At 33.3% G+C, this 16,402-nt stretch overlaps 1 protein-coding gene and 1 long non-coding RNA gene across 2 annotated transcripts; one reads left to right on the top strand and one right to left on the bottom strand.

The window, feature by feature from the left end:
- Positions 1–5,620: 5,620 nt before the first annotated feature.
- Positions 5,621–9,519, bottom strand: LOC140013642 (uncharacterized). The gene is made up of 3 exons (XR_011820471.1): positions 9,192–9,519; positions 6,069–6,127; positions 5,621–5,973 (listed from the first exon to the last, which is right to left on the bottom strand). It is a non-coding gene; the product is annotated as an uncharacterized lncRNA (long non-coding RNA).
- Positions 9,520–11,219: 1,700 nt separating this feature from the next.
- LOC113707207 (cytochrome b-c1 complex subunit 7-like) lies at positions 11,220–15,239 on the top strand. The gene is made up of 4 exons (XM_027229416.2): positions 11,220–11,404; positions 11,501–11,658; positions 14,673–14,720; positions 14,870–15,239. The coding sequence occupies exons 1-4, from the start codon at positions 11,311–11,313 to the stop codon at positions 14,936–14,938; spliced, it is 369 nt and encodes a 122-aa protein (XP_027085217.1). The 5' UTR covers positions 11,220–11,310; the 3' UTR covers positions 14,939–15,239.
- Positions 15,240–16,402: the final 1,163 nt, after the last annotated feature.

Below are 16,402 nucleotides of genomic sequence, written 5' to 3'. Positions count from 1 at the left end.
GGCGGGTTAGTGTCACATAATTAAAAACCCACGGGTACCCAATCCGCCCCGCATATATATATATATATATATTTTTTTTTTTATACACACACTATAAAATAATAAGTTAGAACTAAATAAGTAATTTTATTGAACAAATTGCATTACAAATATGAGAGACTATAGTTTATTTACAAGATTCATTTGTAAAGGCCATGATCTTATATTTTATAGAAAAAAGTTTAATTAATATGGAACATATATATTAAAAATTGTGCTACTTATTTCAAACTTTTATTGATTTTGAATTCTTTTCATTTTTTCCCTTTATCTTATATTCTCTTCATATGCTTATTTCTTGGTGTGAAACCTTTTTTTAGAAAAAAAAATTATTAAATCTTAGATGAATGTGTAAAATATAAAATTAAATTGGTATAAATCATTTTTTTTTAAAATTAAATGATAAATGGGGCGGGATGGGTACCCGCTGATCCGATCCTATCTCAGCGGGTGCCCGTTATAGGGTACCCGCTGATATTTGGGGCGGATAAGGGTCAGAAAATGGCTGACCTGCAAGGTGCGGATCGAGTTAGCCAAATGGTGAATGAGGCGGGTATCCGACCCGCGCTCACCCTTATAGTAAAGGGTTATTATCACATTGTACCTTTAAATTATATCACTACTATTAGATTATTCTCTAAAAGTAACTTCATTCCCATAAGTAATTCAACTCAACATATTAAAAAATTTTGGATAAAAATATCCTTTTATTCTATAGCATTACCACGTTATTATTATTACTTTATCCCTTTAAATTATAGTGATACAATCGTTTTAATTCCTAACATTATTTTTTAGGTATTTACCTAATCGTTAATCTAACTAGTATGGTCAAAATTTTTTAAATATATTTACCCTTTTTATATATAATTAAAAAAATTGGAATGATTATTCTTCCTTTTTTTCACTTTAAGAGATCCAAAAACATTAAAATAAAAGAATTTTCTCAAATTTATTTTTTCACACTTATTAATACTAAGAAAAGAAAAAAAGATAAGAAAGAAGGAGACAGAAAATTAGATTTTACAAAGAAAGAAATTAAAGAAGAATCTAACATTATCATATTACTTTAAGATTGTCGGGATTATGATTGAAACTAGTTTTGTATCCGTTCGTTGAACGGGAATCTCTGAAAAATAATAAATTATTTAGTCAATTTTATAAAAAATGTCGATATGAAATACAAATTTAATGTATATTTTATTATAACCTTTCTTAAGTATATTACTATATGCACATTATAATATAAAGTATTCTTATAATATAAATTTGAACATCTAATTCAGTAAATAATAATTCAAAATTGGAAAAAATAACATTCGACAATACCATAACATTAAAATTTTTGAAAAGAAAAAAAAGTGCAGTAAATAGTATCAAATAATATTCTACTCTTCAGAAACTTGTTTTTGTTTTTCTTCTGTTTGAATATTCTCCTCGATTTGTCCGTGCAAATCAGTATTTATTAATTTTCCATTATCACTGCATGATAGCAAAGCAGGATAACTAAGTATAAAAAAATAAATGATTTATCGCATTCAAGATTGTGTATAACAATACGTAAAGATTATAATTTAAGAAAGTAAAATAGTATATTAAATCTAACTTCTCATGCAAATCTTTTTATGAAGATTCCCTTCTTCTATGGTTTTTGTTGAATCCTCTGATGAATGATTCATATGAAGTGTATTGAAATGTTGTTGATTAGAATCATCTGTTATACTAATTGAGATCTGGGAAGAAGATGCTCCAGGTTGGTATTGGTTGTTGATTCCACCAATCTGATAATGATTTATCAAAATTAAAGGCAAAAATATTATGTGAGATATAATATGTGAAATATAAGATAAATTTATTACTAATTCAAGATATATTACTAATCCTATGTGTTCATAAAAAAAACAGAAAATAAAACAAAAAAACAAAAGGAGTGGAAAAAAATGAAGATCAACATGCCTTTTTTAAAAAAAATATTTATTGAAAGAAGATGTACCTGATAATCAAGAGGAGTGGAAACCCAAAATCGATACTTTAATGTGCCAACCGCTTGCACTAAAAATACCTAACCATGAATTTGATGCTTGAAATCAATATATTAGAGGCTATATATAGTGTAGGCATAAGAAATAAGAATTGATAAGAATATAAAGAGATATTGATAAGAACATTAAAAGTAGGTTTATTTTGATTTAAATTGTTTATAATACGTAACTTTGGGTAGGAAATAAGAATCCTATAATATTAAGAATTTTTATAGGAAATAAAAGTCCATTCTCAAGACAAATTTTACCTACCTTGAAATACCACCTTAACTATATCGAGTCCTTTAAGTGCATGGACTCCTATGGTGTGGGTCCACACACTAAATACTCCCCACCATCTGGCTAAAGATGTATTGTGAATCCTATAACCTAACAATGAGTATAACCTGCATGTTTTAATTAACCACGAACAGGTTTATAGAAATTTACAAACCCATACTCAAATAGAAATTTATATTTGATCGTACAGGTCAAATACATATAGTTAATTGGATTCAATTAACTTTTTCTTTTCCATAAATTTCGTAATATGCACTATGTCTTGATAACGCACTTAATAATAAAATTTATTAAAAATCCTATTTCCAACATCAGATATTGACTTCTGTTATTAATGGTTCCTTTTGAAATTAGTTACTTTTCTACTTCTTGTAGTGATAACAATTTTTATTTACTTCGATTCCCTATGCAGTACACAAATTATTGGCATGAATTTGGAGATATATCTAATAAAGATATTTATATCTCTTTTATTTATATCGCATTACTTTTCAGTTCTTTTTTGGGTAGGAAATAAGAATCATATAATATAAAGAATTCTTATAGCAAATAAGAATTGATATATATCTAAACAAAAAAAGAACAAGCCATGTAGGAAACTACTTGCCGTCTCGTTAAGCCACGTAGGAAAGAGAAAACATGAAGGGATAAGAATGAGAATACGACTTTATTATATATATATATATATATATATATATATATATGATTTGGGGTTAAACAGAAGAGTGAAATAATTTTAAAATAATAAAAGTATGTAGTTCTTTCTTATTTGTATTTAAAAAAAAAAAGAATTAAGCTCTCTCTCTCTCTCTCTCTCCCTCTCTCTCTCCCTCCATCGTTCTATTTTTTTCAATATTAATAAAATTGCCGAAAAGAAAGAGATTTATGTTTTGACTTCTTTTTCTTGATACTAAAAAGGAGAAGAACCACTTTAAATTTTTTTTATTGTTTTTATTAAACAAAGAGTATGGTACTTTTTTCTGAAATTTTTTAACTTCCTAAGTTGGTTTAATAGTGGGATAAATTGTCTAAAAAATAACTCTAAAGGGTAAATTGATAATGAGACTACAGTTTATGGGGGTAAAGTGATAATAATTTTAAGAAAATAACATTACTTTTCATTTTAATTAACAAACTCCGTTAAGTTTGACAGTTAGTTTTAGAGATAAAGTGAGTAAAAGATAACATTAAGGGGGAAATTGGTAGTGACACCGATCGTTAGGGGGATAAAGTGATTATCACCCAATAGTAAATCCAGAAAAAACAAGTAAAACTAAGGACAACTTTGGCACTCAAGTTTTTGTCATGTTTTTAGTACACAAGTTTTTTTTTTTAACAATTTTGTTCATAATAACCCTTTAAAAACACCAGAAATTTTTTAACATACACATTTCAATATATCCAAAAATATACAAGTTCTTTTTTTTTTCTTTCTTCTCTCTCTCTCCCTTTTCCTCCTCCCACTCTCCTCTCTCCCTTCCCCTCCTTCTCTTCCCCCATCTCTCTTTCCTCAACTCCATCCCTCTTCCCCTCCATTTCCGATCGTGCAACCAGTGAGAGGGGGAAGAAGAAGGAGAGGTGAGAAGAGGGAAATGAGGAGGAGAGAGGAGAAAAAGGGGTGAGGTGGTCGTGATAGCGACCGGTGGGTAGCAAGAGGGAGGGAGTAGGAAGGGAAGAAGAAAAAGAAAGAAGAAAAAAAAAGAAAATTTTTTTCTCCAAACCCTTAAATACACAAGTTTTCCTACAATTTCTACATTAAGTTACAATAAAATTTTATACAAACACATAAAACAACTCGCCATCCAAACGGCCCCAAATTTCTTCCAAAGTTCGATCAAATTTTATTTCTAAGTCTATGTTCCTATCCTCTTACATTCACTCGTAATTGTTTCTCTAGAATTGCATCAAAAGTTTAGTACGAAAAAGAATAAGACAATAAAAGAGGCATAAAAGATTCTGCAAGAGGCTTTTACAAGGCAAACAAGTTGTTCCTATGAAAAATATTTGTCACAACTTTATAAACACTTGACGCCGCAATACATCCATTCAGTTGGTAAGGATGTATTGTTTTCTTATAGAATATTGCATTTTTGAACCTTATTGGATTGTGTTGATTGGCGATTTGTATGAACCCTTATAAGTAACCTGTAATTTTATTAGGCATGTTCTGATCTGTGATAATAATCGGAGCAAAATCTATCCAAACTTTTTCCTATAAAAAGAAAGTCACTTAACAAGGGGTGATTCTGGATCAATTAGATATACATTTAATTGATAAACAAGTGCATATTGGTAATGACTATATGTAGACACATTTACCTGAATGCACTCAATTCTTTATACAATAGCCCTGCACTCAATTCTGTACTTGAATGCACACACAGGGCCCTGCATATTTGGTCCTTTGGATGCATTTAAATTAAACACCTTCTTTATTTTAGATTAATTTTTCCTACACTGTGTATATACAATGGCAGGGCTAAGTGCGTGTAGTAATGTTAAGGGATAATTACAGAAACCTCCCTTGAGGTTTCTGACAAATTCACTGACATCTCCTGAGGTTTTCAAAATTTTACTAACCTCCCTTGCTTTTGAGTTTTTGGTAAAAATGCAGTCCAAATCATATTATAATATTATTTTCATGTGTGAGAAGATATTTTTATTCCAGGGATGCCCTTTTGCTCCTTGTATTAGTAGAAGATTGAAAGAGATTAAATGATTAGAATGCTTACTAAAGTTGAGGGGGCGTAAGTGCAATACAAAAACTTGTAAGCACCAGATTTGCCTTGTAACAATTATTTGGCATAAATTGCAACAGCCAATTTTTTGTTTCAGTAGCAATAGTATATAAAGCAGCTTAACTACCTCTATACCCTCAAACTATTATCATTCTTTGCTGCAAGTTTTGGCGTGATAACTAGGGGTGTCAACGAATCGAATCGAGCTCGAATAGTAGGCTGATCGAGTTCTAGTTTGATGAAGTGTCTAAACCTAGAGATCGAGCTCGATATCGACGAATATCAATGTTGCATGCTCGAATTCGATTCGTAAGAAAATCGTGAGGCTCGAGCTCGTGCTCGAAATTGCTCCGATTTGAACTCGAGCTCGATTAAATACTGTGCTCGTTTATAAAAGTCTAAGTTGAACCAAACAATCTACAATTCTCTTAGTAAGCAGAATTTGCTCTTTCAATCAGTCTTTTCATCTGTCATTTGCATTCGAAAATTCAAGCATTCCCACAGAAATGTACAAAATAAAAAATTTCAAAATCCAAACTCATCCATATGATTGAGAGTTTGAGACAAACCAGTCTTAAAAATATCAATTTAAAGTCCAAAGCATCAAACTGTCAACACTTTTCAGTCGATATGCCAACCAATATCCAATTCATCTGTATTTTAACATCAAAACTAACATCCAAATTCAGAGATAAGTCACACAACCAACATCCACCACGTCATACAAAAAGAAAAAACAAAGACAAAGTGTCCATTCAAGTTAAAAAAGTGAAACAAATTTTGCAATTAAAGCACTAAAACAGTAGCATGTTGTCCATTCCACAATAATCCTTTCCAGCTATTGCTTATGGATTCCAAATTTTCAACTCCGGGCCCTACATAACATAAATAATTTTAGTTAAATAGTAGTGGTAAAATCTAAAATAAGATATTTGAAGAGGAATTGAAGTGTTAAACACAAACAATGTACCTTTCCAATTATCACATTCATTTTATGAGAAGTAGAATCTCTTTTGCTGCCTTCACTTTCTGCAAAATAATAATAATAATAATGGAAGATGATCTACTTGGCACATGAAATCAGAACTGTATAGTTTCTTAATGAAATCAGAACTGTATAGTTTGCAATGATACAAACTTGGCACAGTTCTAATACTATGCGACCAGAATACTGTCATACTCATTGTCAGCAGTACCCTTCAATTCTTCATACAGGTTTTCATTTTTTTTTCACTTCTTCAAAACTATAATGTACAATCCTCTTGCCACAGCTTATTAAATTGCTGAATTAATTGCAGCCTGTAGTTAGTTCATCCCAGTAGTTGAACATTTTTAACTAGTATAGCAAATTCCTATAATATAAGGAAATTCAATAATGAAGATTAAAAAAAGTTATACTTAACAAACCTGAAAATAATCAAGAGGGTTAAAAAAGAGCTATAGCAGGCATTGCACTAGTCATAGATCATTTTAAGTTGGTTTCTTTTCTTTTTCTTCCAAGAGTTAATAAATATTGAGAATAAAATTAACACAAGTTGCATTTTTGACTAATTCAGCACAATACAAGCGTAGCTTCGATTGTTACAGTTAGAACATAACCATTTTGCCTACACAGAGCATCTAAGGACAAAAGGGAACCTACATGTCGAACTATAAATTTACAGGAGCTATTAAACATGTGTTGTGGGTACATCATTTGCCATAGGGAAAAGAGTTCCAATGGCACTCAAACTCTTTTTCAGATAAAGTTTTAGCCCTCTAAAAATTAACGGTAAAGTTCTAACTCTCGATCTAATAAAATAGTATATTTGTGGCCTTTCTGTCAAATCCAGCAGTTAAAATTGACAGAAAGCATCATCTCGTGAGACACGCGACGAAATATCAAGGGCATTATAATCTCTTTCCCAGGACAGAGTAAAAACATTTTCGTCACTGATTTTCGCTCCAACAATTTCCACTCCTTTTCGCTCCAACATTTTCCCCTCAAGTTCCATCTGATCAGAATCAAATTCTCAGACGGCTGCCAAATCCTTAGTACTGAAGTGAAATCTCCATGAATAAGATTCTATCGTGGAACCTAGAATACCAGAATCAATTATGTGTAGCGTTGAGCCTTTCTTAGCAGCATGCCAAATCGTCTTATTCGAGAAGAAATTAGAGATCTTCCTAAATGGACAGGCAGCAAGATAAAGCTGGTAAGCTTTTAAGACATCAGCAGCTGATGTAGGCATGGTAATAAGGGCTTTGTAGATTTGAGTGCCGGAGCCAGCCATATGTGCTTCAAGACCATCAGCGAAATATTTGGCCAATCGTTGCATCCCATCCCCAATTGGAGAAGAATGTTGCCTAATCTGCGTCAAAAACTCATTTGCAGTCCTTCGATCATCAGCAGCAACAGTTTGCTCACAAAGGGTCAAGAGGGTTCTCAAATCAACCACATTCCTTTTAGGCCCTTGTTTCTTACTACGAGATTTCCCACCACTAGAACCCTTTAATTTATTGTTCTGTGGAACATTTTTAACCGCTATATCCTATGATGCTTTATGGAGATCAAACTCGTTTCTACCTCCACTGCATAACAGCACCTGTGGTCTTTCCTTAGAGTGCTCACAGCCAGACCCAAGTTCACAAAGAAATCATCCCTGTGGTCATGCTGCTTATTATCGTGAGGAGAAGCAAGAGCAACGGCAATAGTGGCGGCGGCACAGGTGGTGGGGTGGTGGAGGAGTAGGTGGGGGCAGAGATGCTGCTGCTGCTTGGTGGGAACAGAAAGAAGGGAGGCTTGCCTAGGAGGCGGTGGGGGTAGATGCAGATGAGGAGGAGGAAGAGGAGAGGTGGAGTGATTTTTCCTTGGATTGGATGATTGTCGGGGAGAGGTTGGGCAAGACATATGCCATCCCAGGAGTTCCCGAGTAAGTAGCAATTTGGCAGAATTTGTGTTCTTCTTCTATTTGGCAGAATTTGTATTCTTCTTTAGAGACTATAATACCGCAACAGATCTTCTGTCTTACATCCTGTGCCACTCTCTGTGCCATTTTGTATTATATTGCTATTTCTTCTTCATAAATATCATGTTTTAATTTTTTTTGTTTCCTTAAGATCTAATAACTATTAATTCAGTAAAAAATAAATACAATAGCTTCAAAAAATTAATATATAATAGAAAATTAAAAAATACAGCAAAAAATTCATAAAAATCTCATTTTTTATGCATTTTGATTTTTTAAATTTGTTAAATTTTGTGTATTACTCAATTAATAGTTATTGGATTTTAAGGAAACAAAAAAGAATTAAAACATGATATTTATGGAGGAAAAATAACAATATAATAAAAAGTGGGACAGAGAGTGGCACAGGGTGTGGGACAAAAGATCCGTTGTGTTATAATACCCTTGATATTTGGTCGCGCGTCTCACGAGATGATGCTTCCTGTCAATTTTAACTGCTGAATTTGACAGAAGGGTCATAAATATGCTATTTTATTAGATCGATGGCCAAACCTTTATCATTAATTGTTGGAGTGTTAAAACTTTACCTGGAAAAAACTTGGAGGGCCATTGGGACTCTTTTCCCTTTGCCATATTTGTATGAGCCCTTGTGTTAAACTTTCTGCATTTAGGCTTGGGTTTTTATGGACCTTGTGCTATAACACTATCCCTAATATCAGGCGATGTCATACACTTTAAATGCACTTCAATAAAATTATTATTATTCTAGCCCACTGCCTTTATATGATTTAGGCAATTAGCATACTGGACTTACTAACCATTGCCCACAGATTACGGTAATAAGAATTTATCACACCATCATAAATTCGTTTACTTCTAAATATTTACTGAAATGAACAGATAATTTCCCATTTCTAACTTTCCTAAACAAGAGGTGTATCAGAAGTTTTTTTTTTTTTTCAGAAAAATACAAATTATATAAGTGCGAAGTTTCTCACTTCGAGCTATTTCAGATAATTCTTTAGCCATAGGCAGTCTCAACTCTCAATTAGTATTCATAAGGTAAAAGCTAAAATGCACAACAACTCAGGTCACATTGAAGCAAACGAAAAAGAAAGTGTAGTTACTTAAGGATCACATCTTACCTGCTGCACGCCTGCACCTGCTTCCAAGATTCAAGCTTCCGCTCGCTGCACGGCTGCACCTGCTGCACAACCACTTCCAATCGGCGGATTATGACAGCAACAAAATGAAACGGCTGGAGTTAGCAACCCAAATGGGTTTGATTTCGAATTGGAATTAGGGATTGAGGTGAGGAATGGGGATTAAGGAATAGGGGTGAGGAAGCTCTCGATTCTGAAAGAAAGAAGACGGCGGACAAAGATTGAAGCTGCTTGACGGCTTGACCTAATTAGAGTATTAGACTCTAATATGTGAATTTCTTTTTTTTTAGAATTATCTGAAAAGATAAGAATAGCCCTATTATATTTTGAATTTTTAAAGGTAAAACATGTAATTAAGCTTACAACAATATATATCTAAGTAATTTTATAAATATAAAATTATATATATTTAAATATACTTTAAGCTCGAAAAGCTCGCGAGCTTATCGAGCATAACATTTTTAGGCTCAAATTCGATTAGTTGGCATATTCGAATAGTTCGAGATCGACTCGAGCTCGATTTGACCGAACTCGAGCCGATTCGTGAGCAATTCGATTCGTTGACACACCTAGTGATAACTTAGCATCACGCTACTCAACTTTTATTAACATAAGAATCATTATGATCAACCAATCTTCACAGTATATGTGTATCACAAGATTTCAACATTATGATTAACTCAAAATTTCAGTTAACACACATAATATGCAATGGCTTAAGTTAAGTGTAAATAATCAACTCAAAAATTCACTTAACAAACAAATTGAATGTTTAATATCAAGACTTAGGCAACAATCAAAGGTGCGATGGCTGATCAAGCAACACCAGTAACGAAAAGTCAACGTAACAAAGAAATTCATACCAATACTGCTATGGTTGCAACTATTTTAGAACAACAAAATTCTTCACTTTGTTGCTACTAATCCAATGCACATTAGAAGCACTGGTTTAATACAATTTCCTCCAAATTTTTGTTCTTCATTTTTACTCTGTTTCTTCTCCTGTATATATTTCTTTCCTTGCACTTTATATGATTAGAATGTCACATAAGTGATTCCATCTCCTTGTCAAATCATAGCAGGTACAAAAATGGGGCCAGTATTGTTGCTCAATTGGCACCTTCCTCACTAATCCAGGTTTAATTCATGCATTAGCCATCAAATTTGTGTTATTGCTGTTAAGTTTAATTAACTACTTTAGATGCCTTTTTCTCTAACTAAACAGTAGTAATAAACCTCAACTTCATAAGATATATTGGTATTTTTGGCCTTCATGATGTTAGCAATAGGGAAGATAGGGGAACCAGAACTAGAGGAGGCTGTGGCAATCAGAGCAGCAATGCAACTAGGAAAAGAAGCAGGCTGCAGGAAGATTGAAATATAATCAGACTTCAAAAGTGTAATAGACTGCATCCTAACAGTCTCATGCAACAATTGCAACTATGCTGTGATATTGGAGAATATACAAAACTTGAGGGAGTTTTTTGATCAATGCAATTTCTCCTTTATATATAGGGAAGGAAATGAAGCGTGTCATAGGCTAGCAAAAATTGCCTTGAAGCTAGTTAATAATGTATATTGGAAACGAAATTTCCCGGGGGCTGGATCAAAGATCTAGCAAGAAAAGATTGTGAGGGCAGCTTGTCTCTTTTGTAAAGCATACTTGTATTATTAAGTTTTAAATCAATACAAATGTTATCGTTTTGACAAAAAAAAAAATGATGTTAGCAATAGGGCCAATTTTCTATCAAGGAAGGTCAATGAAATTTGAGAACCTTAGAGGACGTCAGTGAAAGTGTTAGAAACCTCAGGGGATGTTTCTGAAATTATCCCTAATGTTAGCGTGTCACACAATTTAATTGTAGTAGTCTTCACAAGATGAGCGGCGAATCTGAGAATTCTGAAGGGTCTTAATGCACTAAAGCTTAAATGTAAGAGACCGAAGTCATACTAATTACGAACTTAAGGCACTAAAGCTGAAATTATCCTTAAATAATTACCGGATAGCTGGAGAACTGAACCAGAGAAAGAAAACAGAAGCTTCGAGAAATAGAGAGAGAATTTCAGTTCTAGAGAGAGAAAGGAAGGGAGAAAGGAGACAATGGCGTCGCTCGCACGGTGGCTGGTAGACCCAAAGAGGAATCCTCTCGCGGCTATCCACAAGAAAGCTCTTGACCGCCGTCTTCGGAAATATGGTAAATCTGTTTCTTTTTCCTCTTTATTTCCAATCCTAAAATTTCATCTTTTTTTGTGCTATTTTTATGATAATTTTTCTTTTTTCTATCATCTAGGGCTTCGATACGATGATTTGTATGATCCGATGTACGATCTGGACATCAAGGAAGCTCTGAATCGTCTTCCGAGACCGATCGTTGACGCCAGAAATCAACGCCTCAAACGCGCTATGGACCTCTCCCTTAAGCATCAGTATCTCCCTGAAGATCTCCAGGTTTTTATTATATTTATTAAATCCTTTGTGTGTATTTCCCTGTGTATTAACGCTAGCATAATTTTGCCTATTTCGATAACAATTTGGTCTTAGAATCTGGTGATTAGATAGTTAAATAAGTAGGTATGATTACTTATATTAATATGTTAGAACTATCTGATTAATGCTTTTAACTTTTGGTTATGAGTTTTATTAGTTATTGTATTGACGACTCGATGTAATTTGTTGTTTAGCTAACCGGTGATGAGAATCATGAATGAAAGATATTTTAGCTAGGAGTAGATGATAGAGTGTGTTTGGATAGGAGATTATTTGAAATATTATTTGAAACAATTACTATAGCACTTTTTATGACTTGATGTATGTAAGATAAAAAGGTGATTGAAAAACAAATTCATGATGCAAGCAATATAATCTATAGAAAAAAAATTTGGTGGGACAGTCAAGGAAGTTTAGCTGTTCTATGGTGCAATGTGTGAAATCTAGGTGGCAAGTGGAAAGTAGGCACTTTATAAACCTAATGAAGGAAAAATGAAATGAGCTGTTTTGGTTCGTGCATCCCTCTAGGAGATTTTTTTTTTTTCTGTTGACCATTCATGTTTGTACATCTACCCTTGATCATTTCATTCACTTTTATTGTCACGTTTAGGTCATTTTGTCTCAGGATGGTAAAAGACAGGTCAAAAGTGAACATCTAAGTTCTCAGAGAAAATGAAGACTTGAAGCAATCATAGCAAGGCATTTCTTATGCTGGTTTTGTCATGTTCTTCTCACTCTTCTTTGGTAGAGAGTTTAATTAGATTATATTTAGTAGAATTAGCAGCTTTGGTACTCTTTGTATCTTTTTAAGTTTGCAGTGCCTCAGTTGAATGTATATGGATGAGTATGGTGTAGTAAAAGAACAAAAGGAGGAAATTGCACTTGGTCCTTTCGTGTCTAAGGGCTTGTTAAATTGAAGTTGCACTGCCTCCTATTGATCTTTTCCAAACATTTGGAGTCCACCATCTGTCTTCATAAATAAATGATCTTGGACTAAGATATTCTTTTACCTTATGTGGATTTTACTAGTTCTCATGAACTTGGACTAAGATAAATAAATGATCTTGGACTAAGATATTCTCTTACCTTACGTGGATTTTACTAGTTCTCATGAACTTGGCGGTTTGCATCAATAAATGAACTTGGCTGTTGTCTGGATAGCATGTAGGCACTTGATTGCTTTGGCATTAGAGAAGACATCTTCATTTTTCTGTTAACAATTTAGGGTTCAACACCACCTGATAAGACTTCTTCGTCAACATATTATTTTCATTTGGATCCATCACGACGTAGGGTCTAGTTTTTGGTCAATTATTTTCTTGTTCATCTGGTAGATGCACTTTTTTGATTTATAGTGTGGCCATTTTTCAAAATTTAGACAGATGAAGAGAAGATACTACCTCAGATCTGTTAGCAGGCAAGTTGGATGGACGATTGCTGAACATCTGCTATTAAAAATGCCTGAAAACACTAGTTGCCTGGATAATTTGGAGTCATTTTATAACTAGTTCCTTTTTGAACAGCTCTTTTAAACTGTATTCTAATTATCTCTTTGGTTTATGATCATGGCATTTTAATATTACTGCTAGTTCTTTTAGGTATCAATCTTTTGTAAGGAGTTTTTGCTTGTTCTAATACATTTTTATGTAGTCAGAGTGAAAGGAAACTGATTAAAAAGGGTAGTTGTACTAGCCCCCTTAGCCTCAAGCGCATACAATTTTCTGATTTGAGTTTGAGCATTAATACTTTTTGCGAGAGTAGGATAAGTTTGGTTTTTGCTATGAGCTGAAATATGGCATATTTCTCTGAAAACATAAGCTCTATTTTTGCTGTTTTAGGACAGATTGGAATAGCAATGATGTGCCTTTCAAGTGTGTCAAGTCTATAAAAGCTACATCAACAGACATGCAAAAAGAGTTTCCAAATTTACGATGAGTGTCTTATGAGCTTTAGGGTCACAAATTAATTGAGGCTGATGAAAGGACAGATGATTGTGGTATACGGCATTTCTAATTCTGTCATCATTCTGGGATACTATACAGGGTCTCTTTATGGATAGCTATCCTGAGTCAAGTGTTTCAGTTGTATTGAGGCTACGTCTAGTGACTCACAAAAGAGTTCTCATGTTGTGGTATGTGCGCAAGGTGAGAAACTAAGTTCAGGCCAGGATTTGGGAAAAGGAGCCTCATGATAATGGACTTCTAAAATAGTGTCTACATAGAGTGATTCAGGATAGGTCATCTGTGCCAATGATTACAGGTCAAAATTTAACTGTCAGGTGTCTGGATTATGCCTATTCTGTAAGTCTCTTATGAGCATGATCAAATGTTAGTGCAATTTTAAGTTTTCTTTCAGACGGAAAATTTGCCTACTAAAGTTAAGGCTGGGACTGATATCAGCACTGGCATATTTTATATGGGCTTTTAGGCTTGTTTAACTTTGAGCCTTATCCTGGGGTTATGTATTGAAAATTGGGCGATCTCTAATTGCATACGTTCTACCAATGAAATGTAGAATATTATATGGTTATCATAGTAAAATTGTCAGGGGAAAAGCTTTGATCTAAGTACTTGCTGTGCCATGAGATTGTTAGATTATGTGTGATCTTAGTTTGGGTCTGAGCCTTGTTGATAAGGCCTGATTGACAGTAATTATTGCTGTTCCATTCTACAAACATAAAAGTTTTGGATAAGCTTTTTGATTTTTGCTCAACTTCATTTGGTTTTCTCTGGAAATCTGAGGTGCAAGCATGATTTTATGTGTAAATTCTTATTTGATTCATATATCATATGTTTGGTCGGATGGTAGATTTTAATTATCATGATTTTATGTGTAAATTCTTATTTCATATTTCATATGTTTAGTTGGATTGTGGATTTTAAGCATCTTCTTCTCTGTATTCACCATTATCGATCTAAATCTCTTTCATTGAATGGTGCTCTTTTGATCGTTAAATCTTTCTCAATTTCTTACAGGTACAGCAGACACCATTTAGAAGCTATCTGCAGGAAATGCTAGCCCTTGTAAGTGATTTTTATTTTGCATGCTATTACACCTTACCTTGTTTTGTCTGCTATTTGCCCTTTGGTTCTAAGATTTCCTTTCGTTTCAGTTAAATTTGCAATGAACTTTATTAGTACTCGTGGACTAACACGCCTTATACATTGAATAGGTAAAGAGGGAGAGAGCAGAACGTGAAGCTCTTGGTGCTCGGCCCCTTTATCAGCGAACTTTACCGTGACCACGGCAATATCTTTGCTCGTTCTGTTGAAAAGCTTGACTTAGCTGGAAATGCTAATCACGCTGCTTTCTGTACGTCTTCTGTAAGTGTTATAAAGATTTGGAATCTGTATTCCCTGTCAGTGATTGATGTGGAATTACATAACGCCTCTGCTTTTCTTATTTTGTTTTGGCGTGTTGTATTATTTCATGGACAATTCCACAAAATGGTGTAGTAGTTTCTAACATTTCTGTGGTAAAGGCATTATCAACCACTAGAAACTAAACAACACAATAAAGCGCTGCTCTGTTTGGATTGTAAATTATTTGAGATATTTTTACTGTAGCATTTTTTGTGATGTGATGTATGTGAGATAAAAAGGTAATTGGGAACACAAAAAGGTGTGTTGGAAATTGTAATGATGATGTAAGTAAATAAAATTTGACTAATAATTTTCTATCCAAACAAATTCGTATTATTTGAAATATTTTTTGGAATAATTAAAGTAAAATTTTTTATAATGTGATGTATGTGAAATAAAAAATAATTGATAAAATAAAAAGATGGATTGAAAAATATATTCATGATGCAAGTGAAAAATTATTTAGGATAATTTAGCAATCCAAACACATTTACTACTGATTCATAGGTGGTATTAAATAGAACAAATTCACAAACTAGAAACCGGTTGCTCTGTCCTATATTAATAAAAGTCTGGAACCCACATAATATGACTATTAAATAAAATAAACTGGCCTAGTTTGGCTATTGGTAAAATACATTTAGGACTGCTTAGTTTAGGGGTTTTGGTACTTGGAATTATAATAATTTTAATACTGCATGCTTGGTTCAGTGCAATGGAAATTGAAATATTGGAATCATGCTTTAAAATTTAGTCATTCATGATTCCCGACCAAATTGGGAGGAATTGACCAAAATCCTCGTTAGTGGGTCTTTTATCCATCGTTCCATTTCCTTTTCCAATTTCAAAGCAAGAGCCAAGCGCTCCCTTAGTCCTTTGAACTCCAAAATCTCAATTTACTTATTCAAATCGGGAAAGTTTCAATTTGGTCCTTTGAAATACTCTAAAAATATCAATTTGGTCCCTAACACAAAATCTCAATTTGGATTAAAGATTTCAGTTTAGTCATCTATAGTGAGAAGATTTTTGAATTTAGTCTTCCAAATATATAATGCTAAAAATTATGGAGTAAATTGTATATATAGTGTCAGTGTAAACTAACTAACTTTAGATAAATGTGGTAGCAAGTTTACTATTTTATCAAAATCATTTTATTTTACTAAACTAATCCTAGAAGTAAGCCGTGTATATTTCACCAATAATTCTATAAAAGATTTGTTCTTCTCTTCTAATTTCCCACCTTCCGGCATCTACATCTTCTATGCGACTCTTGCATTCTCCAAACCACCAATAGATGTCAACCATTAGAGGTGGCAATATGGATAAATGGTTCATAATTGGTT

The sequence above is a fragment of the Coffea arabica genome, chromosome 8c (assembly GCF_036785885.1).
Source record: "Coffea arabica cultivar ET-39 chromosome 8c, Coffea Arabica ET-39 HiFi, whole genome shotgun sequence".
NCBI lineage: Eukaryota > Viridiplantae > Streptophyta > Magnoliopsida > Gentianales > Rubiaceae > Coffea > Coffea arabica.
This window is presented reverse-complemented; position numbering and strand designations above follow the sequence as displayed.

Excerpts from the sequence above, each read along its gene's own strand:
- LOC113707207 (XM_027229416.2), top strand. The coding sequence starts at position 11,311 with ATGGCGTCGCTCGCACGGTGGCTGGTAGACCCAAAGAGGAATCCTCTC. Across the intron at positions 11,659-14,672 it reads ATCTCCCTGAAGATCTCCAG|GTACAGCAGACACCATTTAG; the intron begins GTTTTTATTATA and ends AATTTCTTACAG. Across the intron at positions 14,721-14,869 it reads TGCAGGAAATGCTAGCCCTT|GTAAAGAGGGAGAGAGCAGA; the intron begins GTAAGTGATTTT and ends TACATTGAATAG.